General features: G+C 35.8%; 1 protein-coding gene across 4 annotated transcripts in view; it reads right to left on the bottom strand.

Annotated features, from left to right (window-relative positions):
• Angpt1 (angiopoietin 1) overlaps positions 1-18,759 on the bottom strand; it is a 228,026-nt gene that overhangs the window by 140,661 nt on the left and 68,606 nt on the right. For 2 of the 4 annotated variants that reach the window (XM_048802012.1, XM_048802013.1), the window contains exon 2: positions 11,075-11,134. The exons of the other annotated variants lie outside the window; for them this stretch is intronic. In XM_048802012.1, coding sequence (XP_048657969.1) covers positions 11,075-11,134 — 60 coding nt within the window. The remainder of the gene's footprint in view (positions 1-11,074; positions 11,135-18,759) is intronic. 4 annotated transcript variants of the gene reach the window in all.

The following is an 18,759-nucleotide window of genomic DNA, read 5'->3' on the forward strand; positions in this document are numbered from 1 at the left end:
TTTATATTTATGTGGTGCTGAGGATCGAACCCAGTGCCTCATGCATGCTAGGTGAGCACTCTACCACTGAGCCACAACCCCAGTCCCCGTGTCAGGGCTTTTGATAACTAAGTTGGAAGTGCCCTTAGATGAATTGGCTTTTAAGAACCTTAATTTTAAAAATTGGATTAAGAGGAAACACAAGAAAACTGTTAAAAGTATATGCATGCCACACCTGTCATCCCAATGGCTGAGACAGGAGGATCGCAAGTTCAAAGACAGCCTCAGCAAATTTGCTAAGGCTCTAAGCAACTCAGTGAGACCCTGTCTCTAAATAAAATACAAAATAGGGCTGGGGATGTGGCTCAGTAGTTTGAGTTTCCCTGAGTTAAAAAAAAAAATCCTTGACACTTCTGTATGCTAGGAAATAAATTTTAAAATGTGGATACTCATTGATTTCTTTGACACATACCATACAGATTTAATTTTAACATTGCCAGTGTATACCACCAAAAGGCACATGAGTCAGTAGTTTTCAGTAGGAAGAGAATGATTAGAATTGGCAAGAGAAGGGCCAGAGTGTGAGTACATTACTAATCATCATGTGCCCAGATCTAGAAACTGAGAATAACAAAATTGATCTCAGGGAGGTCATCAATGGCATTTTTCCTCCCTGTTGTTTAGTGTACACTTTCTCCAGTATTAGAACAAAAATGTATGTATTGTTATGCTGTCAGAAACAGTATTTGGTTATTGGGATACAAAGCATTGCAGAGATTGAAAGGTACGGAGGAGCGTTGCCTCCTCAGTTACTGTTTAAAAGAGGCCATGGTCTGTTTATGCCTGAGGTAACATTAGGGTGAATATATAATAACAACTTGATGACAATATCAACTAATCAGTTGATACTAGCTCTTGTATACTTTAGTGACCCAACAAGAGAACTAGAGATTGCTAAACCTCATGCTAGGAAATGCAGGACAGGCCTTAGTCCATCTTTGCTATAGCTATTTATCCTATCCACTTAGACAAGTTCATTTTCATTCAGCTCTGCACATTGTCCCTTGTAGGTATTGCCTTAAACACCAGTAGGCATTTAAGTCCCGATTCTCAGCCACATGATAATAATCAAAAGTTATCATAATAGGCCATTATCTTTAGAAATGAATGATAATGGAGATATCTAAGGAAATGAAATTCACACATAGCTAAAAACATCTCTTTTGGGTAAAACTTTTTGAAACAGTGACCAAAACAGTGCTTGCAGTTTTATTTCCTATTAAATAGATTGTGTGATCAAATTAAAGCAGGCAGAAGAGGTTGACTGGCAGTTCAGCACCTCTTCTCTTCGTTTTACAGCAAAAATTGGCCATGAGGGATTGGAGAGATGCTGATGCCCAAAAGAAGAACGGGACTCTGGGTGGGAAACTAAAGACCTGCTCTGGGAACTACAGAGCAGCTGTACCCTAAAGGGCACCCTAAAGTCATTTGCATCACTTGCTTTTTACTTCTTCAATAATGACTTTAGTTGCCTGCAGAAGGAACATGAGGGTAGTTTTGTTTCTTAATTTAGGATGAGAACACTACAAAACTTCTTTCCTGGAGGAAATGCACCCGCACTTGCTTCACATCTCTTTTCCCTTCTGGAAACACACCCCAGGGGATGGGGCCAAGGATGTGTAAGAGACCTAGGGACAGCAACATGAAAATCATGCCAGTTGGAAAACTTTAGGCTCAAATAGAATAAAGGGACATCTGTGCTTCTGGCCATACAAAAATATTTCCCCATTTTTAGGATCATATCAAGGCTGTTTTCCCCCTTAATAAAAGGGAAATGTATTCTTCCAACCAACCTTAAGTTGCAGCTAGGAAGACCAAGGAAGGTACTCAAAAGAATTGTCAGGTTTCAGAACCAGTTAATAACCAATAACCAGTTAATAACCAGTTAATAACCAATCCACTTGTCCTATTTCCTTCTGATCCTGTGATCTTATTTTGGGGTTTCTTGAAGTCATATTATCAGTCTTCAAAGGCCCCATAGAAACCCAACTAACACAATCCTATTTTTTCACTCAAAACATTTCATTCTGCTCACCAAATCCACCAAATGCCCAGAAGACCAACTTGTCCATGTACAGAAGGGCTTTGATGTCCTGTAATTTAAATACCAAAGCTGAAATGAAACTAAACCAAATTATTATCAGATTATCAGGGTTTGGCAGAATTTTTGCTCTTCATTATGAGGCACAGGCCTTCTCCTGAACTGACTTGCTCCTGGGTGCTGATGGCGCCCCTGTGAGTGTTATGGAGGGATGGGAGGGTTAGGTGTCTCTGCAGATGTGTATATATTTGAAACATGCAGGTACCTGAATAGACATAGTCAAAATGCCCAAAGCAGTAAAACTAGGTTTCACAAATTAAGTTCTCTTTTTTATGTCAGGACTTTGATTTCATTGAAGGTCGTAAGCTTGATAGTTCCTAATTATCACAAGACATGTAGAACATAAAATAATATCACCTAACATACTAATAAATTGTGGTCATTTTAACAATCCCACTTTTATTTACTCATGAACTCCTATGTTTGGAATAGTAATGGAAATTCTTATAATAATTTCAGACTGCCTACTCAGCACTACAAAGTGACACTTTATATTATGCTCTGGATACTACTTTTGTGTGTTTCAAAATTTCTATCAAGTAAATTTGGGAAATATGATCCAAAAATTTTTAAAAATGCTTTTAATTTCTATTATTTCAAGAAAGCGTGAGGACTTTACTCAAAGATTTTACTTGATTGCAAAGTCAAATCATCTGTAAGCTTTAAAATTTTTTACGAATTTAAATTTTTCTGTGAAAATGCCCTGTGAGTCAAAGAGCTAAAATGTGATGGTTTTTGAGTGCAAAAACAAATTCACAAACATGAGCTGTCTCTGGGTGGTCAGATAATCCATATTTCAATCTCAAGGCAGACATAGATCAAAACTGTTCTGGACAGAGTGATACCCAGCTTTAAATTTTGTCTTTAATCTTCAGAGAAAACCAAACATCCATTCACATATCATTACGAAAGCAATGTTTCTTATTCTGTTTTATAAGTCTGCCTCTACAGGAATGGGATGGGAAAAGAGGCAAGATCACCAGGAGGAAGAAGAGCAAGGGTTATACCACCAAGAAGTAGGACCTGAGAAGCTACTAGGACATTTTCATTATTCCATAGTTCCAGCTGTTGTGGGAAAATGGTGGGAAAGAGTCAGTTATTTCAGTAGATATAGTAATCAAATAAGGAAATAACAAGATGGGATAAAATGTAACAGAAAAAAGGAATAAGGATTTAGAAGAAACAAACAAATCTAAAAACCCCCATTGTTCTTCCAAAATACTCAGCTTCATTTTAATTTGGATCAAATTAATTTGCATATTTTGAAAATATATATTGCAAATGAATGTAACCAGAGGTCGACATTCATTGAAGAAAAAAAGAGGGACAACTTTAGGAGCAAAATTATCATTCCATGTTGTCCAGAAGCTTCTTTGCATGCTCTCTGACCTTTGCCTTCTCCATCACCAGAGTCTTTTGCAAAGCCAGTGAGGGGAAGTCAAGGGCTATGAGAAGCCCCCGCCCTGTGGCAGGGGATTCAAACAGTGGGAGATAGTTGGCATTTTAAAAAAATTGAAAACAATAGTTGGTTCCAAGGATGTTAGGACATGTTAAGCAAATGAGTTACCAAAATACATAATTACAATTTTATTGTACTATTAAAAACTAAGGCTTTGGATATTAATCGAAAGAAATATGTGTTTCTCTCCCAATATTGTGCCAGGTTCTTAATTTTGTCCCGTTACAAAGTGGACCATTTTAAATATAGGTAATTTGGAGACTCTTAGAGATGAAATAGTACAGATCTTTCATGATCCTTTGTGGACAGGGAGGGTACAGCTGGCACAAGAGCTTGCTGCAGTGAGTGGCTGAGTCAAGCTCCAGTTACCCACCATCTCCCAGGAACACCCCTAGATACCAGTTCTAAATACTTTTCCCTCTACCCCTCTGAGACCACAAGTCCTGATAACCCACTTGGCAAAGTGGCATGACTTGAAAGAGGCCTTACAATATCCAGTAACATAAGCAAACACTACCATTGCCTTAAGATGCCAATCTCACTGGTAACTCAAGGATCCAGGTCTCTCACTTGCAAGGAATAAAGGGCTTGGAAAACTTTCAGATGGTCAGGTTGTTCCCACACCAAGATTGGCCCTCTTCAGGACAGAGTTCAGCATGAAAATATAAATTATTTTTATATTTTCTCTCTCCTTCCTGACTCTACCTTTGCTAGAAACACGGGGACGCTACCTGTACATCTTCAGGAGACTTGAACTTTTTCTAAATTTTGTAAACATTTATTATTAAACAAAAAGATATCAACCCTGAACAAAACTCTATTCTAAAGAAGGCAGATCAGGAAAGAGGGAAGACAGTTCCTTTCAAATTGTTTACACAAATATATTCCAAAATAGATTTCATAATTTAAGTCCTTATTACCCCAAAGCATACCACACTAGGATATCAAACACACCCTGATCCCTCAACAAAGTTAACAAATTGGTAATTCTCCATGAGACCAAGTGTTTCATCTGCTTGGTTCTCTGCTGTTTGTTGGATGCCTAAACAGTGCCCCACACATAGAAGATCCTTAATAAGCAGTTGATATGTAAATGAGTGAAAGTGTTTTACAATTGTAAAGATCAAGCATCATAGACCATTGGAAAGCACTCATTATCAACTAGAAAATATAGAAGAATATTTTGTAAGATACAGTTGGTGCTTTCTAAGCAGGGAACAGCACTAGTACATTCTTGTACTTGAAACTTAAAAAAGAAAATAGCTGGAAAATGGATAGATTTGCACAAGACCCTATCAGGAAACGCTTATTCTTCAAAAACACATGAATGTACCCCTGTGCTCCTGTCCCTGCCCCAAATGATTGATTTTAACTGAAAACACCAGTTTCTTACTCTTAATCCTGCTGTAAAGTGTTACTTTTAGGAGTGTGTTTCTGGTGCTGTTGCAATCTGTTTTGTAGCTTGCTGACAGGCAGTCTTTTCAGTCCATAGACTTTAGTGTTTTGTGATCAAGACCTAGCTAAAATATTCAAAATAGTCTTATTTTAAGCTTCTGCTGTTCTTATATACTTTTTCTACTGTTCCACAGTTTATTCCAAATAATCCATTAATAGTATTTGATCATCTTTCATTAAATCAAATATAGATTATGCATTTGCTTTCCTTTTCTTGCTATGGGTTGTATTTTTAAAACTGCAATATTCAAACTCAACTTTTCCCTTTTCCTTTCTTGGCCCAAGTAAAAATACTCTCACAAGACCTCTAAAGAACAACGGTGGTGGCAACACTGGCTGTTTCTACAGGTTGGAACAGTCATCTCTTTCTGGTGGCCTTATATACCCCTGAGTAGATTATAGAGATGAGATAATGCAGTAAAGATCTGAAGTGACCTGCTTTTAAATCCTCCAAAGAATAAAACATAACTGACGGCTTCGAGTGGGTTGATGGATAGTCATCAGCCAAGGGGTAAGATATTTGGACTTCATATAACACTTCCATTAAGTTCAATGGTCCTTTGATGCAGGATTATTCTATTTGCACTTAATAATGTGGTGAAATTCACTGTAGATTTCATATTTGTATGCACATGGAACAAACATGTTTATAGTTACAAAAAATCTGTCATGGGTTTGCACACTGCTCATTGTCCGTTTCACAGATTCTATTCTCTAAAAAATCTGGGCGGAAAGATCAAAAATTGTTTTTTAAAAAGTAACTTGTGATTAGTGCTCAAAGCTTCACTATCTAGTAAATAGGGTGCCCTTGTTTTGTTTTAATGGTTAGGTTAGATAAACTAGCATTCAATCCATGGTATTCTAATTTTCCTTCTCCTCCATCCCCTCCAACTCAGAATTTAAATGTAATAGCAGAAAAATGCACTGGGACAGTATATGATCGACTGTGTTGAATGGCCAGAGGTACAACTGCTTCATTGGCTGAAAGATGGATTATGATCAGATGATCATTGCCACTACATTCATGTACTTTCACAAGTATTCTGTGCAGCCTAATCTTCCATCAGACAGTTGAGTTATACATTATTATTGCATCAGACAGTTGAGTTAGTTATATCAGCACAATTTAAAAAAATGTTTCATGTAATGGATGTAATGGTCACACCTCACCTTTTTGCAAAACATTTTGGCATGAAATCTGCAATAATCATGGTGCAGAATACAGTAGAACTACATAAACCATCAAAATCTTTCTCCTTGAAGACTCAGTGCTTCTAGTCCATGATTTTCAAAGCGCGTACTTTTTGTGGAGCAAGCTCCTTTTTGTAGCCCAGTATGCCAACCCTAAGGATGGTTCAGAGCGAGCATCTTTTGTATTAAAAATCTACCCTGACTTATAGCCTGACTCATATTATATTCCAGCTCAATTTATGGTTCCAGCAAAAGACGGAATAACAGAGGTAAGAGCGAACAGAATGGGTCCCAGAGACCCTTATGCAACACTAGGCTGGATTAAAAAACTCATAGTTATTATTCATTTCTTCACTTCTCTGATAAAGATTAATTAAGCAACTAATACACAGTCAGTTACTGGGATAGGATATGAGGGTACACAGAGAAATTCACTACTGCTTCCAGTGCTAGCTAGACAGTTCTAATAGTTTTAGAGGTGATGACTTGTTTAATCCTCACAGAAAGACAAGGAAGTAGGTACTATTTCATCTGCTTTACAGATAAGTAAACTAAAAACACTTCCACAATTAAGGAATAGAATAACAAGGAAGGAGATAATAAATTCTAGCTAATATGCTCTTAAAATAAAAGTTAAATTTATATTTAAAGTCACCCTAACTTTTCTGCCAGGAATCCCAAGACGAAGAATTTCTTTTAAGAAATCATCTGGACAAACTTAGACAATTGTACATTTAAAAAATGAACATTTCAATTTTGTTTGAGAAGTTGAGAATTAGATATAATCCTATATAAATAGATTGTTTGTCAATAGCTTGACACAATAACTTGATTAAATTGGTTTAAACAGTAGTAATCTGTTAGCCCACAAGAATTCCTGAGAAGGAATGCCAGTAGTCATTCAGCAGTTCAGGAAAATCATCAAAGATTCAGAACCTTTTAGTCTTCAAACTCTATTGTTCTTGGCATAGCTTTGTTCTTGGGTTTCATTCCTCATGGTCACAAAAAGGCTCCTGCAGCTCCAGGCATTATAGCTCATACAATTAGATACATGAAGAAAGATTGTTTCTCCAAGAACCTTTTTTTAATAAATTCCTCAAGGATGAAAGCCAATTCCAGCAACTTTATTAATTTGGATCCACTGGCCAGGTTTGGGCTTTATGCCCACACCTTAGCAGCAAACAAAACTGAGAATGTGAACAACTAGCATATTCAGCCCTCTGTTATTGGTGACAAGATTTTCAATGAGGAAGGAGAGGCTATTAACAATGGAATTCCCAATATAGTAGAATCCTGTGTTACTATTACAAATGATAAGGATAAGGAGTATGTCACATGGGGGAAAAGTCAAGTTATAAGAAACCTGATGCACATAACACATGCACACCCAAATACTAACCTGGATTATCTTCTTGTGACAGGATTAAAGTATTAATTTGCTTTTGTTGCACTTTCATTTATCATCTGTTTTAAAATTAGCTTCAATTACATTTATAACAAAAGTGGACTTGTTTTCAGTTTTGAAAAACAATCTAGTTCAAAGAGAAAAATTATTTTGTATCAAAATATTAATGTTCTCTGGCTCTACTTGGAAGCAGAATTGAGCAGTCAAAAAGTGCATAAGACATTTATATCAAAATTTGTTTTGCATTACTGTCATGAAGAAATGAAAGAAAGACAAAAGAGAAATCAAGCAAAATGGTCACTGGAGGGTTTTAAAATTGGAAAAATAAAAATGTTTTGTTAAGAGACGATGATACAACCAAAAACCTTAAAGAAATGACTGTTGCAATTTAATATATTGGACACATTGCTCTATGGATTTCTTCTCCTGGGAGAATACCTTCCACTCTTGCCAAGATCAGCCTTGTGCTGGCCACAAAAATTAAAATACTTTGAGGGGAAAAGGAAAATAGTCATATTTTATGGAAAGTAATTCACAGTTCTAACACCATGATGATACCTGCCAATATTTTAGTGTTTGGTTAAAACAAATGGCTGACACTTTTCTTGGGCCACTGATCATTTTTAATCATTTTAATTGCACATTATACATGAATACTTCCCACTGCAAAAACTTCAAACACTGTTGAAGGATAAAAGTTAAAAATAAAATTCCTATTCCAGTCCCTCCAGTGAAACTTGGTTCTATTCCACTGTAAATTTAGGATTTATCTGTTCAGGTATATTCTACATATTCAGATTTTTAAAATTTTTGTTGTACCTTTTAAATTTTTCATATACTATGTCTTAGTTATCTATTTTATTACAGATACGTCTCTCCTAATACACTGAGCAGCTGGTAACTCCATTTATACATTTTCTTTCGATGAGTATTTATGATACCCCTAACATTTTGTTTTTATAAAACATGCTGCATACATCTGATTTTATTCAATTGTAGAATCTATTTCTGGAATTGAAGATGCTAACTTTAATAGTGACACACTGCCTCCCAAACAACAATGTTTTCAAATGCCCATTACTTCCATGTTAGCAACACTGAAAATAGACATGAGAAAAATCATTATACTTGTTTTAATTTATATTTCCGAAAGAAATAGTGAGACTAAACTTCTTTCTTGTGTTTACTTAAGCAACCATTTATATTTACAGCAGTACCTTGAATTTATATAGGGCTATTATTTGTTGACACCATGGTAGATTCCTGATTTCATTCCTAATTTCATACTCACCTTTACTTTAGGAGAACTATGACTTATTAAATGCTTAAATAACATTTTAACTGTAGAAAAATTTAAATGCAGAAACATATAAAGGCAAAAATCACCTATAATTCAAGCACCTTAAGATAATATTGTTTATCTTGTTCTAGTATATAGATTCATGCATATATAATGTATATATGAAATATATTGTGTAACAATATATATAAAATATTTGTTTTTAAAATTGAGATCATATCATATGTATTCTTTTTCTCCTTAAAGATATAATGTAAATAAATGTATTGCATTTTAATATGAATGATATAAGTAAATATATTGTTTTCACATTAGTCTTCAAACTATAGCTGTCAAAAGACTATATCAAAAATGTGTTAGGCATTTATGTTGTGTTGAATTTATAAGTTATTTAAATTTTTATTTATAAGAAAACTATTCTAGTTGTTAAAATTTGATGGTTCTCTCCATTTTTCATATAAATTACTCAAAGTACACTTATCAATTCAAATATTATAAACATTCTAAATCTTGATATTTCTACTATATTTAAATTTTCCATATGTGTGTATGCTTTAATAATTTGTACTCTCACCAGGTGTTTGAGAGTGGCCATATTTCTAAGTCCTTGAAACAAAAAACAGGTATGAAACAATAGTTTTTAACTATTTACAATAATAAAGATATTAAATTGTTTAATTTGCATTCCTCTAGTTTCTTTTGATAGCAAACATTTTATTATGTGTTTTAAAGTATAATCATTTCTATTTATTTTCCATTGAATTCTCTGTTCTCTGTCCATTCTTCTTTTCAGTCATTCTACATATTCATATTGATTTTTTAAAGCTCTTTATATATGTAAAGAAAATAGTTATCTCTATTTTCTTTTACTTTTTCACATTTGTCTCTTTACTAAATTGACATATATAGAAGGTACAGATATAACTTAAGCAAAAATTTGTGACAATAAAAAAGGAAAACAAATATTGAAAAAATTGTGCTAGATTTAAAATTGTTGAAATACACAAAGGCAATATGAACCCTATGGTGACACATTACTGGAAAGAACATAAAAAGTCAAATTATAAGAAATGGTTTTTTTTTTTTTTTTTGCAAAGCCTTGTATCAAACTACATCAATATTAGTAGACTCTGAAAAAATTTCAACTATCTTAATGAAATATTCAAGTCCGTCTTCTTTCAATCTATGTGCTATCTCATAATATAAAGGAAATTCAAATTTTGACATTGTATGAGTTTTAGCAAATACTTCACTAGTCTGCACTTCCTTTTTGCTAATTGTACTAATATAGATGATAAATAAGGAAAATAACTACCTCACAAGATTTTCAAAATAATTCAATCTTGTAATTGATGTAAAGCACTTAGCATAAAGCTTGGAACAAAATTGTTGCTCCATAAATCATCATAATGACTTTTCCGAATTAATTTTCTACATCCAAAGAAACCCTCTCTACCATTAAATCCTTCAACAAACAAAAAGCAGTTTTACATAAGTCTACGTGCTCTAGGAAACTCTCTTTAAGTTGGTTTATGTCTGCTGACAGCCTGCAGTGTATTGGTCTTTTGAGAAAGAGCAAGCATCTTTGAAGTGTTAGTGACTCAGATTGATGTGTTCCTTCCTCTTTGGTGTTCATTCTTAGCCTTGGACAATTGAAACAGAAGAGACATGGCCGGAGGGCGTTCTTTTCCACAATGGTGCTTCCACAGAATTGACCCAGGCCATACATATGGCCCCAGTAGGCGAATTTTATTTAAATGGATGAGATTGTCCTATGTTTAATTCATGATACAAGAATGTAAAAGCCTTCTGATAGAGAGGGTAGAACTCATTGAGGATCATATCGTTTATAAACTGCAGGCTGCTCTTTAGGAAGTGGATATGCCAAACACCAAAAAGCTTTTAAAAATCTCCCTGGGTTTAGAGCTGTCCATCACTACCAGGCATTGATGAGCTGCTTTTGAATTTTCAGTCCCGACTTGGTGACTTTTTCAGTTTCGCTCATCACTGACATAAGCTTCCTGCACCATTTAAAAGCCTGTTTTCAAAAGAAAAACAAAACCAAAAAAAAAAAAAAGGTAGAAATGCTGTCTCTGAGCACGGGGAGATGATCTGGCAGCCTACCTGGACCTCATTCAAGTCCTTCACACCCCTTGTGCCTTGCATGGAAAATGGTGGTGAGTGCTGAAGAGGAAAGAAAACACAACATGAAAGTCTTCTCAAAACACACGTCTGAGACAGCTCAGCTGAGTGAATAATAGGAAACAGCCAACACTCTGTCATTTCAGGTTGTTCACTTGGTTTGTTTTTCTTTCTTGTTCCTTCTACTCCCTGACTTGGGTTACTTCCCTGATCCTGGGCACCTCCAGGAGAGGGGTGTATACCCAGGGTCAGGCAGGGGAAGGGAGAGAACCATCAGTCACTTTTGCATCTTACTGGTTGTTGCAGAGAAAGATTGGGTTGAAACAGATGACCACCAGGAGAGTTGAGGATTATCTGTGACTTTCAAAGACCATTGTTCCTCCATTATCATGAAAGCTTCAGCCATGGGCTGCAAGCTCACTCTTACTTATTCACTCACATGGAGAAAGTGAATTCAGTAAGCATTTTGGAATATTCCAGAACTTAGTTCTGAAACGAAGGGTAACGCACAGAAATGTTATTGTCTTTAAAAAAAAAAAAAAAAGTCAATTCAGGTCAGATGCAATTAGAGAAAGTCAAAATCCAGCTGTTTTCAGAATTTATTCAATATTAGTAACATTGTGGTTTTGTAATAACAATAAACAATGTGCTTTCGGAGGTGTTTTTCCATTTAATTCACTCACTTCTAAATGTTTGCTGTTTTATCCATATGTTTCTGGTTTGGGTACACTGAACATTTTTTTTTTTTAATGTCATTCTGCAAGAGCAATTTGATGTTCAAGAAGGTTCTTTGGCTATTGTTAGAAAGCAGTTATTTATTAGAGGGAAATTTTGCAAATTTGAAAAGATTTCTTCTGAGGTTTTCTTTCCCCTCCTTTGCCTTCATGTCTTCAGAGAGAAAAACGTGTCCCTCCATCTGATACTAAAAAGAGTCTTCATGCTGAAAATAGAAAAAACAAAGTAGGAGATAGGATTGGGAGGTGAGGCCTCTGCTGTCTTCATGAACTGCTACTGTTCAAAGTCAACCCATGAAAGCGTGACTTCAGCAATGAGAGATGTTTAAATAGTGATAATGGATGGCAAATACGGGGGACTCTTATCTTTGGAATTTTAAAGTAGAAACCAGGAAGCAGTGCAAATTTAGTTTAAGGCTTACCCCCAAAGCTGAACCTTTATCTTTTATAGGTCCGTCTGTGCTTATGTACTTCAAGAACACATAATGCAGCTTTAGAGGTCTGGCTAATCTCATATGAAAATAAAAGTATAGCACTTTATTAAAAAAAAAACAGTGATTTGAGGTAAGATTTCTTTTTTTGTTGTTTTTTGTTTTAATTTTCCCACCAGCACAGTGTCAGGAGAGCTAGGGGAAGATGTGAAAACATAGTATGACTGTGTCACAGGCGTCAGAATGATAAATCTTTTCATTCCTTCCATTCACTCATCTAGTCAGTCAGCTATTATTCAGCTCTCTGTAGTAGCTCCTCAAATTTGAAAAGATTGAGTTTGATCACATAGGAAGCTCATTTTTAGTATTATTCATGCAACTCTTCTCTGATGAATCCAAAAGCAACAGATAAATGGAAAGTTAAATGGCGGCTCCAGAACTGACAAGAGATAGTCTAATCTAAAGCAAAAATCATTCATTTAAAATAGCTCAAGGCTTTCATCTTAACTGTCACTAAACCAGTGGCTCCAAAGTCAATGCCATCTTCCTAGATGGACATAAGGTTCATACCTCTCCATTAAAAAAAAGAAAGAAAGAAAGAAAGAAAGAAAAGAAAAAGTAAAGCCCTTCACAGAGTTCTTACCACATGTCACAGTGCGTGCAGCTTGTCTGCTCAGCTTGGATTCCCAGAGTCAGTTTCCCATCAGGTGCTGTCTCTGGCCTGCTGGTTCTGGACAGCCCTGCAAGGCCCTCTGTCCCTGTTCCTGGGCTCAGTGATTCTGCCTTCGTCTGCTCAGGCCTTCCCTGTTCATTCTCTGCTCAGGATCACATCTGCTGGGACAGAAGTCTGGCCACTCAGATGCTCCTTGAAATGTTTTCCCTCCTTCAAAAGTCCCTGGTTCTCTTAGTCTTCTACTTTCACCCTTTCTAAACACCATCCAGGGTTGAGGAGATGATGAGATTTCTTCCAATAGCTTACATTTTAACTGCAGTCATTTTTCGTATCAGAAATGCTTTCCTTGGAAGATTTTTTCCTAAAGACTGTGACCCTTAGCATTCTTTTTATTCTTTTCTTTTCCTTCGAAAATTTAGAACCCCCATTAAATTGTGTTTATTTTACTTTCTTTCTAACTAGACTATGGGCCTCATGAAAATTAGAAATTTATTGATTAGATTTATTTTGGGGTCCTATGCAAAATAATACCTGCAAGTCCTAAACATGTATGTGCTGAATAAATTCATGTATCCATCCATCCATCCATCCATCCAGAAGATTTACTGACCCAGATGTTCTGCTAGGTAATGGAGAGGTTATGACAGACCCAGGGGGGAATAATTAGAGCCAAGTGGGCCTCTTGATGCCCTTCAAATCACACTCAACTGGCAGCTGCCTACACACTTGTGCAGGCCAGCCCTGGACAGGGGTTAGAGGGGTGATGCAAGAGCAAGGACAGAGCTCACAAATCACAGGCTCCTGACACTTGCAACAACTTTGAGAGCATTTAAAACTGTTACCTTCAACTTCAAGGCTCTAATACTTACCCTACTAAGAAGGCGTTTGACACTCTAACCCTATAACTTCCTCCCCCACTACTGACCCATGATGATTGGCAGCTCTTAGAATTGATCTTCTAGAAAATGGGGAGAAAGTCCCTAGGTCAGGGTCCTAAGGCTCTGTAATTCCCTTCGTCCCCACTGTTGCTTTCTTTTACAGACGGCAACATGCCAGAGGACTCCCTTTTACTCCTGTAATCCACAAGTGACATATGAATGCCAAGTCTTCAGTGTTTTCTGTACCTCTGTTTCCTTCATTCTGCAACTGGACACGTGTCGTTTTCATAGTTGAGAGGGTCTAGTTTAAAAAACAAGGTGCTTATTTAACCCTTAGAAAAATGAGATAGTTTTAAAGACACTAAAGTTGATTTGTGCTGTGTTAATTATACACAACAGTAGCTTCTGGATCATGCCTAAAATCCCAGAATATGTTACTTGACACAGTGAACAAACAGAAAATATGGTAGTTTCTCCTATTAGCACAAATATACAGTCAGCAAAAATATTTTTCTATTATACCTTAATTGAAATAAAAACTTAGTTTTTTAAAATGAGATTTTGATGATTTGGACTGTTTCTCAAAAACTTTACCCAGTATCTCTGATACAGTATTATTAATGGTTTCAGCTTTGTAAAATATTATATATTTTATAGTTGTTTGTGCCAATTAATTTCCATTGTAATTTTCTGAAAGCCTCCATAGCCACTCTTAGACATATCATGAATAAACAAAGCTGTTTCCATGACCTTGAACAAAATAACAGAATATTAAATTGTTAAACAAGTGGTTAGGAACACAAAATTCTAAAGCTTTGATTGACTTATTTGACAAATACTTAAAGGTCTGTTTATAAAATGCAAAATATATATTTAAAAAAACACAATTCCTCTGTGTTTGCTTTTGCCCAAGAAGATAATATCTAAACATTCAAAAAGATAATATCTAAACATAAAAAGAAAGGATAATAAATTTAGAGGCAGAAATCTCTTAAAGCAATGGTTTATAAATTAGATTTTGAGCTCTATGTTAACTGCAAATTATTTTAATATACAAGTACCACCTAAAAATCAATGAAATATAAATCATATTAATATTATTGTTTGATACACATTTATTCTTAATTCAAAATATGAATCTTTAGTTCCTTGCTATATATCAAACATCTTATCTCACCTATGTCATTCAATAAAATTGATAAAAAACACTTTCCAAAATATGTACTAAACAAATTCAGAGGAAAATAGATGGAAATAATACTAACATAAAATATTATGTAGAAAATTTTAACACAAATATGCAGGTGAAAAAAGAAATCTATAGTTAATAAGAGACTTATCCTAAAATTAGTTTTACTGTACTTGCATAATGGGAAGGGCCATCAGAGAGGGCTGAGTATTTTCTGATTCATGTGAGATGAGGGTTTCTATACTTTGACACTACTAATGTCTGGACTGAGTAATTCTTTGGTGTTGGATCCTTTGCATTGTAGGATGCTTTGCATCATCCTTGGTCTCCAATCACTAGATACCAGTTTCATCTTCCATATTGTAATAATAAAGAACATCTCTAGTATCTGCTAAATGTCTCCTGGTAAGCAAAATAGCCCAAAGTTAAGAACCACTGAAAATATATATATATATATATATATATATAAAAGACTTTCATGAAAAGCAAAAGGAAGTTTTCCCAGATACCCCAAGAAAACATCATGGATGAAAGTTAACTACATTGCATGGCCATATCTAAATGATTCATTGCCAAGAAGATCGTGAATACTTTCATTAGGGCTAATTAGGTCAAATCTCTGGCAATAGAGAAGGAATCGGCTTCCTGTGAATCCTGTGAGTTATCCAGGGAAGGGTGGACTTCTGGATTAAATCAAAGCTATATTAGGAGGAAGGAAAGGACACTGGATTCAGGTTTGGGAATCAACAAAATTCAAAAAACATTCCTTAGGACAAACAAGAATGATTCTGATAAAAATCATAAGCTACCACACAGATGAAATACTGAGAAAGGTGGTTGGCTCATTCATTTAAGTTTTCATTGTGTGTATTCCATATGCCTGGCTACTAAGTGCTAAAGAAAAGGAAGTACCCAAGATGGATACATTCGCTGCTTTCATGGAACCTATATGGAAGTCAAACTTGCAAGGGGGTCACTACCAAAAGTGTGTGGTGCTGGGTACCGTGAGAACATAATGTTGTCCTGCCTGAGGATCAAGGAAGGTAGTTGTATTAGTCACCTTTCTGTTACTATAACAAATAACTAAGATAATCAACTTATAAAGATAAAAATCACTGTTTTAGAAGTGTCAGTCTGTTTGGTTAACTGTCATGCAGAATCAAACTCTCACCTCCCAACTGTTAAAACCAAAAAAATAGAAGAGGCCCAATTCTCCAATCACCAAAGACTCTACTAGGCCTCACCAATTAGAGGTGCCATCATCTCCCGTTAACATGAGCTGATGACCAACCCTTTAACACATGAGCCTTAAATAGAAAACTGAATGGCTGTTTTAGTCAAGCTTTTTCTGCTACTGCAATTGAAAAACCGACCAAAACAACTGTAGAAAAGGAAAAGTTTGCCAGAAGTGGTGGTACATGCCTGTAATCCCAGTGGTTTCGGCAGCTGAGGCAGGAGGAGGTGAGTTCAAAGCCACCCTCAGCAAAAGCGACGTGCTAAGCAACTCAGTAAGACCTTGTCTCTAAATGAAATACAAAACAGGGCTGAGGATGTGGCTCAGTGGTCTAGTGCTCCTAAGTTCAAGCCTAGTATTCCTCTCAAAAAAGTATGAGAAGGAAAAGTTTATTTAAGGGCTCACAGGTTCAGAGGTCTTAGTCCACAGAAGGCTGGCTCCATTCCTCAGGGCTCTGGGTGAGGCAGAACACATGGCAGAAGAGTGTGGCAGAGAGAAGCAGCTTACATGATGATCAGCGCTCCAGATACAAAATATATACCCCATAGCCATGCACCCAAGGAACCACTTCCTCCAGCCACACCCCACCCCTCTCCAGTTACCACCCAGTTAATCCCATCAGGGATTAATCCAATGATTTCTCTTCCAAACCTTCTTATTGTCTCACACATGAGCTTTTGGGGGACTTCACCTCTAAACCACAACAATGGCTCTTAGTAGGTTTTTCATAAATATTTATTGAATGGATGCTAATGCCTTAAGCTCCCACTGGACTAGAAACTCTTCTAATTTTTAAGGATAAAGCAGTGAAAAATAAGAGGGAAGAAATAGTTAACAGTTAAATAAATAGATGTGGTCGATATGTAAAATGAGCCTGGATTGTAACAGAGCTAAGAAAACAAGTTTGTTTTTTTCTGGTATTTATACTCAGTTGAAGAAGGGAGGTTCACTCCACCCCAAAGGAATATGACAATTCCATTTACTTTTAGGTTACTCAGCCCGTGATGACTTCAAGTTGTAAATACAGTCTTAATCTAAATACAGAGTAAGTGATGGGTCCTTGGTAATTATTGAAACTCTTATTAAGCCTGACTTAGTGTTTAGTCTTCTTCCCTGTCCCTTGGTAAAGCTACAGGCTGAAAGGGAGGAACCTACTCCCTCTGTTCTCATTCCCTAGGCCTTCCTAGCTAGTTTACGCCTGACTCAGTAGAATTGAAAGCTGATTAAAGCCAAACAGAAGGGCTTAGGGAACCAGGTTAGGACTATAGTAAATCAAGTGAGGTACACACCTTAGGAATAAAGTTTAACCAAAAACTCAGTAACCAAGATAAATAACATTCAGCAAAATATTATCAATTAATTATAAATTTTATACTAAAACTTGTGAATGTCCATATAAATAAGAAAACATGTAATATTTTTGAAATAAAAATCATTTTTAAAAATCCATAATGAACAAAATATTAAAATTGTAAATAGGAACAGGATCAGTGACAGTATCTTGGTAAATCACACTGGATCTTGAGGCAAAAGGAAAATAATAGGAAATAGTGGGGCAGAGTAATAAGGCTTGTGTAACATGAACAGATTTTAGAGATAGTCCATAGATGTGGAATTCACATGGCTGGATGAGATGTGGTGAGATGCACAGTCACAAAGGGAATGCAGAAAGATAAGCAGGTTTGATGGTGAAAGTAAATTCAGGATGAAATTCAGGCCAAATTGAAATTGCAATACTGGAAAACCTCCATTCGATCATGAGGTCCAAAGGGCATGTTACACAGGTCTTTCACCACATTGATTGCTCTGCTAGGACCCTCAATATAGCCTGAAGGGAGAACACTCAATAGAGGCAACTTGGGAGGATCTAGGAGGCAGGAAGATGAGTGGGCCCCAAAACACGGAAATCAAAGTACGCAGCTTCCGGTCTGATTCAGGGATTAGAAAGTAGACCAGCTAAAGGAATGCATGAACCTTCCTTCCTTACAATTACTATAGTTCGTTTTCATATTGTTTCACTCAGTTGACATTGTAATAAAAATCACACTGTAGCCATATAGAGGTCATCAGTTTTGGCAAAGGCTAAGAGTTCAGGTATTTGTGTCACAGGTTAAGGACAAATAATATCAACTGGCTAGACAGTGGAGTTGACATCCTTTTTTTGTTTTTTAACATTTCAAGAGCCTAGCATTTTGTCAAGGTTCTCCTATCAGTAGATAGTGAGATGACCATTGCTACAATACAATTTGTTATAAAAAATTGGAAAGAAGACTTCTCTTATATGGCTGCAGGAAAATATCAATATTCTAACAACAAAATACCTGATTATGAACAATATTATTCAGGGCCACACCATCCAAAATGAACTAGTCACAATATCTAGTGGTTAATTGGTAAATGAATTTAACTTAATGTATAGGTGTGATAGAAGATAGTATATTATATTTATGGAAATAGTGCAAAGAGTCCTGGTCTTAGAGTAATCAATCTTAAGCCTTTTTAACTGTTAAGAAACAGAAGTTGTTTTC

This window comes from Marmota marmota, unplaced genomic scaffold (assembly GCF_001458135.2).
Source record: "Marmota marmota marmota unplaced genomic scaffold, marMar, whole genome shotgun sequence".
Classification (NCBI taxonomy): Eukaryota; Metazoa; Chordata; class Mammalia; order Rodentia; family Sciuridae; genus Marmota; species Marmota marmota.